At 40.9% G+C, this 12500-nt stretch overlaps 1 protein-coding gene across 2 annotated transcripts in view; it reads left to right on the top strand.

The window, feature by feature from the left end:
- LOC119597657 (protein white-like) overlaps nt 1-9710 on the top strand; it is a 23583-nt gene extending 13873 nt beyond the window's left edge. Inside the window, exons 9-16 of one of the 2 annotated variants that reach the window (XM_037947252.1) lie at nt 173-264; nt 812-1028; nt 2817-2936; nt 3840-3971; nt 4709-4937; nt 7134-7239; nt 7640-7820; nt 9469-9710. In XM_037947252.1, the coding sequence (XP_037803180.1) occupies nt 173-264; nt 812-1028; nt 2817-2936; nt 3840-3971; nt 4709-4937; nt 7134-7239; nt 7640-7820; nt 9469-9585 (1194 nt within the window). In that variant the 3' untranslated portion in view covers nt 9586-9710. The remainder of the gene's footprint in view (nt 1-172; nt 265-811; nt 1029-2816; nt 2937-3839; nt 3972-4708; nt 4938-7133; nt 7240-7639; nt 7821-9468) is intronic. The other variant, XM_037947253.1, reaches the window with a different exon arrangement.
- Nucleotides 9711-12500: the final 2790 nt, after the last annotated feature.

Here is a 12500-nt window from a genome sequence, read left to right as displayed (position 1 = left end):
TCACCATCGCCCCCTCACCACCACCCTCCTCACTACCACCACTACCATCCTCATCACCCTTCCTCCTCGTCACCACCCTTCCTCCACCACCACCACCCTCACCCCCCTTCCTCCACCCCCCCCCTTCCTCCACCCGAGAATATAATCGACCCCTTCCCCCCCTTCCCCCCAGGTGTTCGAGCAGTTCGACCGCGTGCTCCTGATGGCCGAGGGTCGAGTGGCGTTCCTCGGCTCGACGGAAGGGGCTCTCGACTTCTTCAAGGGGTTAGTGAAATTCGGTTTTTGTTTTTCCCCTTTTCTTGTGTTTTAATTACTTATTTGTCTGTTCATTCATGTGCGGATGATGAATTTTCAGATATGCTGCACGGGGCGTCGGAAGGGAATTTTTACTACGAGGGAAGTGTGTGTAACGAATAATAATCTTTCCCCTTTTCCCTTCTCTCCTCTTTCACCTTCTTCTCTACTCCTTCCCCTCTCTTCCCCCTCTCCTCCCCCTTTCCCCTCCCCTTCCCCTTTCCTCTCTCCCCTTCCCCCTTCCCCCTCCCTCTACCCCTTCCCCTCTCTCTCCAACCCCCTTCCCCCTCCACTCTCTCCTCTCCCCTTCCATGACACTCACCCCCCTTCCTCCTTCCCTTTCTCTCTCCCCCTCCCCCTCCCCCTCCCCTCTCTCTCTCTCTCTCCCTCTTTCCCCCCCTCTACGACACTCACCCCCTTTTCTTCCCTCTCTCTCTCTCCTCCCCCTCCCTTCTCTCTCCCTCCCCTCCCTCCCCCCTCCACGACCCTCACCCCTTCCCCCTCTCTCCCCCTCAAGCCTGGGCCACCACTGCCCCGAGAACTTCAACCCGGCGGACTTCTTCATCTCGACGCTCGCCATCCAGCCCGGGAAGGAGGACGAGTGCAGGGGCTTCGTGGCCCAGGTCTGCGATACCTTCTCGGCGAGCACGGCGGGGCGGGAGGTGGCGGGGGCGGCCGTGATCAACGCCAAGTCCTCGGGGGCGAACGCTGTGGGCGGCGCTGATTACGTGGAGGTGGGTTCTGGTTGCTGTGTGGGAGAGGGGGAGGAGTGGGTGGTGTTTGCTGGGGGTAGGGGAAGTGGGTGGGTTTGTGGGGGGGAGGGAGAGGGAGTGCGGGTGGGTTGGAGGTGGGAGTGTGGGAATGGTTGGGTTAGTGTAGGTAAGGTGGGTAGAAGTGTGGGGGAGGGGGAAAGAGGAATGGGGGTGGGCTTGGGGTGGGTTGGTAGTGGGGAGAGGAACTGAGGTGGGTTTTGGAGAGAGGTGAGATAGTGGGGAAGTAACGTGTTTGTGGAATAGGTTTGTGCAAGTAGGAAAATACATTTGCAAGTTGGGGGATTCCTGCTTCTGTGACAGTGCTGAATATGGGTATATGGAGGTGGGCATTTATTTCATTTTTTATTTTAGTATTTTTTTTTCTACTCTATTACCCATCCGGAAACTCCAAATGTGTAGATTTTTTATATTGTTCTGAAAAAAATTGGTCTTTATTTTTGTCGTTGATCAAGTTAACTGAGCAACTAATTTCTAAAATAATAATAATAATAATAATAATAATAATAATAATAATAATAATAATAATTAAATAAATGGAATGCAGAACTACTAGAAAATAATATTTCATTCATATGAAAGCTTTACCTTGATTAATCTAACCTAAGTTTACTCAACCTAATCTATCTTAACTTAACCTAATCTTCCCTAACTAGAATTTCTTTACCTTATCTTAGCACACTTAACACTTATTTAGTAGGATTAGCTTACCTTAGCTAACTTACCCTAACCTTTACCTAACCTAACCTAACCTTAATTTACTCACCCTAACCTAACCTAACCCTAACTTACCTTATCTAATCTAACCTAACCTAACCTACCCTAAAACCTAAACTAATATAACCTAACCTAACCCTACCTTACCTAAATTAACCTGACCTAACCTAACCTAGCTTACCTAACCTAACCTAACCGAACACTAACTTACCTAATCTAACCTAGCCTAACCTAACCTACCTTAGGATACCCAAACCTAACCTAACCTTACTTTACCTAATCTAAGATTATCTAATTTTACCTCACTTAACCTAACTTATCTTAACTAACCAAACCTAACCTAGCCTTAAGCTTACTTATCCTAACCTGATCTAACTTAACCCAGCTTCTATCATGTGAATTTTCGCACACAAAGAAAAGGGAAAAAGAGAAAGAATGAAAGAAAGAGAAAAAAAATATATATATATTATTGACCGTCTTATTACTCCTCCCTTTCCCCTTTTTCTTCCCCTCCTTCCCCCCTCCTTTCTCCATCTGTCAACTCCCCTCTTCCTCCTCTCCTCCTCTTTTCCTTCTCCATCTCTCCCCTACTCCTCCTTTCTTCCTTCCCTCCTCTCTCTCTCCCCTCTTCTTCCCCTCTTTCTCCCTTCCATTTTCTCCATCCTTCCTCCCATCCGGATTAACCTCTCTAACTCCCCTTTTCTCTTCTTCCCTCATTCTTCCGTCCTCCATCTCTCCCCTTGTTATCCATCTCATCTCCTTCCTCAATTCTCATCTCTCTACTCTTCTTTTCCACCTCCTCCCCTTCCCTTTCTCCATCTCTCCCCTCGAAATAACCTCCCTTCCTTTCCCCTCTCTGTCCCCCTATCTCCCCCTCTGCCCTCCCTCCCCTCATCCCCCTCTGCCCTCTCCCTCCCCTCATCTCCCCCTCTCCCCTTTCCCTCCCCTCTCCCCTCTAACTCCCCTCACCCCCTCTCTCCTCTCCCTCCCTTCATCTCCCCTCTCCCCTCTAACTCCCCTCCCCTCCCCTCCCAGATACGCAAGTCCCCCTACAAGGCCAGTTGGGGAGAGCAGTGCAAGGCGGTGTTCAAGAGATCAGCCATGGAGAACATTCGAGAACCGATGGTGTTGAGAGTCAAGCTGTTCCAGACACTGGTAGGCTCGGGTGTCCTTTTGTTCATTTGGTGCGTGTGTGTGTACATATACATATACACATGTGTACACACACACACACACACACACACATACACATACTCACACACACAACACACACACACACACATACATATATAATATATATATATATATATATATATATATATATTATAATATATATATATTATATATATATTATATATGTATATATATATATATATATATATATATATATATATATATATATATATATATATATATATATATATATTACTACACAAGGATAGCTTGTAAACAGTTACAGACAAGAACGTAATCAAATCTATAATCGAAGCAAAGATTGAGTAAATAAAATGAAGGCCTATCACATCTTATCTTTACACTGCCGCCGCTGCTAGTAGATGAAGGACAACCATTTTATACGGTAAGATAAGATAACTTTACCTGATTGGGTCAATTAAATCGCAGAAGTGGTATTCAAAACATGTCTTGGTTAGGCTTACATAAAAAAAAAAAAAAAAAAAAAAAAAAAAAAATATATATATATATATATATATATATATATATATATATATATATATATACATATATATATATATGATTATTCATTTGATAATGATAAATAAATGAAGTGGTCCATAACTAAACAACAGCAGCAACAAAAAAGAAAGAAAAAAATATATATATATATTAAAAGATTGACAGATGGGTCGATCACAGGATAGATAGACAGACAGACAGATAGATAGATAGACAGAGTGATAGAAATAAGACAGACTGATAGACAGAGAGACATATACAAATATCCAGAAAGATATATAGATAGATAGATAAATAGATAGATAAATAACGATATACATCTTTATGGTACGTTAAAGCTGATCTCGTTTTCTATCTCTCCAGCTGATCTCGCTTTTGGTGGGACTAATCTATTTCGACCAAGAAAACGACTATATTGGTGTTTCCAACATCAACGGCGCAATATTTTTACTTCTCACTCAGATGAGCTTTAGCAACACCTTCGGAGTGGTGAATGTAAGTGTTGTGTATTTTTGTTTAAATTAGGATTTGCAAGTTCAGCCCTGAGGTTTTAGTATTTCAATATTCTCTTTTGGTTGAATTATTATTGTCGATATCGTCTATCCATTCATTAGTCACTCCAACTCGCATAATCTCCTTCCATAGCATCCATCCATCTATCCTTCTATCAGTGCATTTATCCATCCATCCATCTATCGACCCTCCTCACATTCCCCAGTTTCCCTGGCATCCGTCCATCCATTTTTATCTGTCATCTGTCTCTTCAACAATCCATCTATCTAACTCTACATTCCACAGTATCTATCATTTCTTCTATCCACCTCCTTCGCAATCCTTCCCTTTCCAGGATCTACCTATCTACCTATCCATCCATCAATCTATCCATCCACCTATCCATCCTCTTTACGTTCCCAATTCCTTCGCAATCCTTCCTCCCCCATGATCTATTTATCCACCTATCCATGCATCTATTCATTCATCTACCACCCACCTCACCCACCCATCCACCTCACCCCTCACCCATCCACCACCTACCTCACCCATCCACTTACCCCACCTCCCCCTCCACCCCCACACCCACCCACCCAGCCATCCACCCGCCCCACCCACCCCTCTCACTCACTCATCCACCTATCCACCTCACCTACCCCCATCCCCCCACCCTCCCCCCACCCCCTCACCCACCCCACCTCACTCTCTCTCTCTCCCCCCTCCCCCCTCCTCCACCCTAGGCCTTCTGCGCCGAGCTCCCAGTTTTCCTCCGCGAGCATTTCAACGGCATCTATCGCGTCGACGTCTATTACCTGAGCAAGAACCTGGCGGAGCTGCCCTTCGGGATCGTGCTGCCCTTGATCTTCACGGCCATAATGTACTTCATGGTGGGGATGAATCCGCTGGTCGAGAGGTTCTTCGCCACCGTCGGGATCCTCATGCTGGTGGCCAACGCGGCCGTGTCCTTCGGTGAGCACGGCTGGGGTTATGGCCTGGCGGCTTCCGGGTTCTGCTTTTCATGTTCTGTTTGTTCTTTATTCTTTTTTTTGATGATATGTTTATTATCTATATTTTTTTTTCTTTTTTTTCTATTCTTCTATTTTTTTTTTATTTTTATTATTGTCTGTTCTTTTTTATGTTTATTTCATTTTTGTCTTTTTTTGTTTATTTAATTTTTTTGTCTGTTTTTATATTATGATTATTATCATTATTATTATTCTTATTATTATTATTATTATTATAATGATTATTATTATGACTAATTTGGTCTATTTGTTATCTATTTATTAAAATTTATTTTTTGTCTATTTTTTGTTTATTTGTTTATGTTTTTAGATTTTTGATTATTCATTTTTGGTCTATTGTTTATCTATCTTTTATTAATTTTTGTCGATTTTTTTTATTGGTTTATCTATTTAACTATTGATTTTTTCCCTTTTTTGTCGATTTTTCATTTATTTATCTATATATCTGTTAATCATAATTTATTTACTTATTCATTATTATTGTTATTGCGTGTGTGAGGTTGAGCTTTATTTCCATATTTGGGACGTGCCATGATCCGCGACCTTGTCTTGAAGATAGATGCTACAGAATTCTTTGAAAATATATAATTAATATATGGTTTGAAGCTGATGAAATAAACTAAAGTAAATATTTTTTTTGTAAAGAAATCGCATGCCACAGCACACGATATGAACCTTGTAATATAAAGTCTAAAATTCTTTGGAAAAGCTAACATAATGCATGATATAAACCTTGCAATATAAAACATTGAATTCTTTTGGGGGGGAAATCCAATGCCATGATGCATGATAAGAACCTTGAAATATGAACCTTAAAATTCTATGAAAATATTTCATGAAACCCCATTAGTTGCCTCTTGCAGTAACAAAGGAGATAGATATCATAATGCATCTCATGAATCCCAAGAGAAATGTTCATAACTTTATGCAGGATTTCATTAACTCTTCCTGTACAGTGTTCCTCTCAAGAGACCAGCTCTCATAAAGCAAGCTGAAGATAATGATAATGATGATAGTTGAAATGTTAAGAGGATGTATAAAAATAAGAGGTAAAAAAAAGGATGATAATTATAATAATGATTTTTACAACAGTAATGATGATAATAATAAATAAACACATAGTAATCTACTCCTTTATATATATATATTTTAAGCCAACTAAAAACAAAGAAATGAATAACCCCGCTCTCTCTGTCCTTCTCCAAAGTTACATGACTATAGTCTCTTTCTTTAATCTCTTCGATCCTTCCTTCCTATTTCTTCTCCTTGTACAGATATCTCTTTTTTCCCCGGACTCACTCTGAAGCCTGCCTTTGATAGATATAGCCCGCTCACTCTGTCCCCTCTCTCCAGGCTATACGAAATAACCCCGCTCCCTCTATCCCTTTCCGCCAAGCTAATAAACACAACCCCGCTCTCTCTGCCCTCTCCCCTCAGGCTAAAATATATACCCCGGAATTAAATACAGATAACCCCGCTCCCTCTATCCCTTTCCCCTCAGACTAATAAATACAACCTCTCTCTCTCTCTCTCTCTCTCTCTCTCTCTCTCTCTCTCTCTCTCTCTCTATCTATATATATAAATATATATATATATATATATATATATATATATATAATAATATATATATATATATAAATAATATATATATATTATATATATATAATATATATATATATATATATATATATATATATATATATCTGCACGACATAACCCCGCTTTCTCTATTCCTTTCTCCCAAGCTAACTGATATAACCCCTCTCTATCTGTCCTTTTTTTCTAGGCTAAATTGCATAACCTCGAGATTGTAAAGAAATAACCCATTCTCTTCCTTCCCGCTACGAAACCCTCTCTCTCCCACTAACTTTAGAACCCTTCTGTCCCCCCCACAGAAAATAACCCCACTCTCTCTATCCCTATCCCTAAACTTATAGGCATAACCCCGCTTTCTCTGCCCTCTCCCCCCCAGCCTAAAATTGATAACCCCGCTCTCTCTGCCCTCTCTCTCCCCGGCTAAAATATATATAACCCCGCTTTCTCTGCCCTCTCTCCTCCAATGTTCAAATATATAACCCCGCTCTCTCTCTCTCCCAGGTTAAAATATATAACCCCGCTCTCTCTGCTCTCTCTCCCCAAGGCTACATGATCTCGTGTCTGTCGAAGGATGTGAACGTGGCGCTGGCTCTCTCGGCGCCGCTGCTCATCCCCCTAATGCTGTTTGGCGGATTCTTCCTCAATTCACAGTGAGTCCAGGCTGGCGCTGTTTGTTTCCTTTTACTCTGTTTGGGTTTTCCATTTCGATGGTGTTTTTCTTATTGTGATTTTCTGTTTTGGGGTTTTGCGTTTGTTGGTGGTGATGGTGATGGTGATAGTGATGGAAAATGATACTAGTGATAGTTATATTGATAGGGATGATAATAATAAAGATAAGAGTAATTGTAATAAGACTGAATAACAACAATAAAGATAAAAGTAATAGTAATAACATTAAATAACAGTAATAAAGATAAGAGTAATAGTAATGAAAATAATAAGGGTAAGAGTCAAGTAATAACAGCAATACCAAAAAAACGACTAAGCAATACCAGTTTCAAACCGCTCTTTCCCCCTCCCCTCTTCCCCCTCCCCCTCCTCCTCCTCAAGGTCGGTTCCCTGGTACTTCATCTGGATCAAGTACCTTTCCTGGTTCAACTACGGCAACGAGGCCCTGATCATCAACCAGTGGGCCGGCATCGAGAACATCACCTGCGCGGAGGACAGTGCCAACGGGACCACCTGTGCCACCACTGGGGAGCAGGTTATCGCCAATCTGGGGTATAGCAAGGTAAGGGGGCGGGTTGTGGCTTGGGTTGTGGTTCGTTGGTTGTGGCTGTGGGTTGTGGTTCGTTGGTATGTGGCTGAGGGTTGTGTTACGTTGTGCAGTATAAGATAGGTATTTGTTGAATGATAGGGTTGTAGAGTATCGTATAACGCTGCTGAGCATAGCGTTGTGCTACCGTTGTTTCCCTGGTTGTCCCTTGCCTTGTGGCTAGGTTGGTTCCTGGTTTCATTGGTGTCTTTGTTGGTTGTGGCTGGGTCTGTATTCCGTGGGCGGCTTTGGCTCGATGCGCGGGTCAGTGACTGGGTGTGCGCCTGGGGAGCTGTGGTTGTGTTCAATTGGTGGTATTGTGGTTTAAGGGGGCGGGTTGTGGTTCTTGGTGTTTGTGGTTCGTTGGTTGTGGCTTGGGTTGGGGTTCGTTGGTTGTGGCTGTGGGTTGTGGTTCGTTGGATGTGACTGTGGGTTGTGGTTGTGATGTGGTTGTTGGTTGCGGTGAGATAATGGTTGTCGTTTGTTATAGGGGCTGGTGAGGTAGGCTGGTTGTTGTGGTGAAGTGGTTGGTGGTGGTGAATATTGTGGTTGATGGTGGTGGTGAGTGTGGCTTCTTAAAGTGGTTGTTTGGTGAGGTGATGGTTGTGGTTTGTTGGTGGTGAGTGTGGTTGTAATGAGTATTGGTGGAAGAAGGTTGTAGTGAAACGGATATTCCTGTTATTTTTTATCATTTTTGTTTTATTTATTTATCTATTTACATTTTATTAATATTCCTTAGTAATGTCATTGTTGTTGAGCTTTAGTTAAAGGGTTTGTTAAAGTGGTTGTGATGTGGTTGTTGTGGTTGACGGTTTTGGGGATACGGATCTACCTGTTATTTTTTTTTATTATCTTTATATGTATTTTGCAATTGCAATCGTAATCGGGCATTAGCTAAAGGGTGTTGTTTGCAGCTGCAGTGACCGTAAGCAGAGTGGCGATTGTGTTTTTGTTGTTGTGGTTGTAGTTGTCGCCTTGAATTGGCGGGGGCGGTTGTAGCTGTTGAGGTATTGGTTATAGCTATAGTTGCTGCAGTAGTTGTGCATTTGTAGCAGTGATGATACAGGTTTAATTGTTGTAGTTGTATAGCAAGGGTTGTAATAGTAGTAGTTGGTGTATTATTGGTAGTAGTGGTAATAGTGGTAGCTATAAGACTGCTAAAAGTATATTATAGTATAGTACAGTTTAGTTTAGTATAGTATAGTATAGTACAGTATAGTCTTTATGAATGAAACTGTTGAGGTAGTACTGATAAAAACGGTAATTGTAATTATCACAGCAGTAAAATCACGAGTAAAACTTATAGTAATGGTAGCATTGACAATGATAATGTAATAACGATATTAGTCGTATTTATAATGGTAATTTTAAGCGTAACAGTTTTAATTGTAATCATGGTGTACTGCAATTCATTAGCAATAAAAAAAATCTTATTAATTACTTTTATTTGATTAACATTACTATCAATTACTTCCTACTCATTTCATTTACCTTCTCACAACATTTTTTTCTTCTTACCTTTCAAAACTTCTCCCCCTCTCTCGCTCTCCCTTCTTTCCTCTTCCTCCTCTTCGTAAAATCACTTCGACCCCCTTTTTATTTGTCTCTCGCTCTCCCTTCTCAGGATAACATGGGCTTGGACATCGGCATCCTGTTCGCCCTCATCGTGGGATACCGTCTTGTGGGATTCCTGCTCCTGCTGGCCAAGACCTCGAGGAAGGGAGTCAAGAGTGTGGAATAGAGGTCTTTGCTCTCATTGCCTTTGCACGCGTCATTGCTATTCATCTTATGGTTTTGTTTTTCTGTTATTATTTATTTATTTATTATTATTATTATTATTATTATTATTATTATTATTATTATTATTATTATTATTATTATTATTATTATTATTATTATTACTGTTGTTATTTTTATAATTCTTATCATTATCATTATTGTTACCTCTGTTCATGTTAATAATAATAATTATTATTATTGTTATTTTATTTTTCACTGTGTTGTGTTCTTGTGTGTCTGTCCCCTTCCTTTTATCAGTCTTTTGCTTTCTCTTCTTCATTTATATCTTCCCTTTCGTCTGTCTTCGCATCTGCTTCCTATTTTTCTTATGCCTCCCTCTTCCTTCACCTGCTCCTCCTCCTCCTCCTCCTCACTCCTCTCTCTCTTCTCCTCCTCCCCTCTCTCCTTCTTCTCCTACTTCCATTCCTTCCTTCTTCCTCCTCCTCCCTTCTCTCTTTCCTCTCTCCTCCCCTCCTCTCCTACTCCTCCTCCTCCTCTTCCTCCTATTCCTCCTCCTCCTCCTCCTATTCCTCCTCCTCCTCCTCCTCCTACCCCTAAAATACTTCTCTTTCAAAAAAAAAAAAAAGTATAAACTACAGCTCGAAATTATCTTCAAGTTAATCCTCCTACTATATCCCATTGCGATCAGCGCAGCCAATCTTGATTCCATTAATAAGCCAATTAATCAGAGCGTAATTAAGCCAAGCCAATTATATCTTAGGACATCAAGCTTTCTCGCTAATGCTCTCTAATTATCGTTCTGTTTATTTGTTTCTCCTTCTACTTTTATTTATTTTTGTTCTTCTTCATTTCGTTGTAATGTTATTATTTTGTTAGTATATTATTATATATAGATTGTATATATGTAGTTTATAAATAAATAATAGAAATTTTATAACAAAGTCACACACTTTTGGTGGTTTGTTGCAATGTAGGTAAATAAACAGATAAACGGATAGATAGATAGGTAGATAAGTTAATGAATAATTAGATAACTATGTAAATTTCTAGTAGGCTAAGGAAGTCTATTCTGTATTATAATAAAAACCGGTTTTGATTTGCTTTGCGTTTAATCTCTCCCGTGGCATTGGTCACTCTCGTTAATGGTGACGATGTAGCACACACACACAAACATGCACGCACACATGCAGACAGACAGAGACCACGCGCACGAAGAGGGCGAGGGAGGAGGGGGTGGGAGGGGAAAGGAGGAAAGAGAGAGAGAGAGAGAGAGAGAGAGAGAGAGAGAGAGAGAGAGAGAGAGAGAGAGGGAGGGAGAGAGAGAGAGAGAGGGAGGAGAGAGAGAGAGAGAGAGAGAGCGAGAGAGAGTGAGAGCGAGAGAGAGAGCGCAAGAGAAAGAGAGCATCCCCCCCTCCCCCTCCCAGCTCGTGCGCACTTCCGGCCCTCGCCACACCGGAAGAGGCGGCAGCAGCGTGTGGAAGGGAAGTGTTACGGCCCCTTTAAAATGCCTTTTGAAATCTGTATGACTTCCGCTCGGGGTCTCTGGGCAACAGGCCGCTTCAGCTGGGGGAGGGGGGAGGGGAGGGGTTACAGGGGATGGACCTGCATTCTGTGTATTCACGCGCACGGACACACGCGAGTATACACCCACGACTGCATACACTGCGGGGTTGCTAAAACAAACAAACAAACAAACAAACAAACAAACACACACACACTCTCACACACTCACACACTCTCACTCACTCACTCTCCCAATTTACCCACCCATATGCAAATAAGGATAACAAAACCGCCTTAAAGAAGATCGTCTTTTTATTGAGAAGAATGCAAAAATTGAATGTAGAAATATTTCTGATTAGAATACATCATATTACATCTATTACAATTTTTTAAACATTCTACATTTAAAAACACCAAAAAGGGAAAGAAACAAAGATTTCTTTAAACGATCCTTTTCGAAACATATATGTATATATTTACACTCAAGAAATACCTTATAATTATTTACAAAGGAGAGAAAAAATAAATGTATATACAGAGATGTACACATACATATATCACATGTACACTTATACAGTGAGGGTATACACGCTTTCGTATACACCAACGCACTGACATTTACGCACACATGTACGTGTTTTTGTGCATATTTTTTTTCGTACACAGGCATCGCATTGAAGTACTTAGGGATTTCTACAACAATTGGTGATATGATCAATTCTTGGTATCCATTGAGCAGTCAGAAAAAATATGAAAGGAAGAAAGGATACAGAGAAGAGATAGGAAAGGAGAGGAGGAGAGAGGGAGGGAGGGAGAGAGGGAGGGAGGGAGGGAGGGAGAGAGGAGGGAGGGGGGGAGGGAGGGAGGGAGAGAGAGAGAGGAGGAGGGAAGGAGAGAGGGAGGGGGGAGGAGAGAGAGAGAGGGGGGAGGGAAGGGAAAGGAGAGAGAGAGAGGGGGGAGGGAAGGAGGGAGAGAATAAACAAACAAAGGTAATCAGAAAATCAGAGAGAGAGAGAGAGAGAGAGAGAGAGATAAATAATAATAAAACTAGAAAATATGTAAGTATATATATATATATATATATATATATATATATATATATATATATATATATATATATATATATATATAAAGTAATAGTACAGATGAGAAAAAGAAGGAAGTTATCCTAACCTTAGAAAACAAACCATTTAAAAATTGCATACAACATATACTATTGCTAAGATATGTGTAGTGTTGTGATTTCCATCGGCAGCATCATCACCTTTATTTTTTTATATAATTATGAATATACTTTTACAATCGTACAGTCACACACACAACAAACACAACATCAACCACTTTTACGTCACTTTATTTATTTTTTTTGTTCGTATCCTTAAAGCTATTAAGAATCAAAACAGAAAGAGGCAG

This window comes from Penaeus monodon, chromosome 39 (assembly GCF_015228065.2).
Source record: "Penaeus monodon isolate SGIC_2016 chromosome 39, NSTDA_Pmon_1, whole genome shotgun sequence".
Classification (NCBI taxonomy): Eukaryota; Metazoa; Arthropoda; class Malacostraca; order Decapoda; family Penaeidae; genus Penaeus; species Penaeus monodon.
The sequence above is the reverse complement of the archived record's forward strand: the minus strand, read 5'-3'. Positions and strand labels throughout refer to the sequence as shown.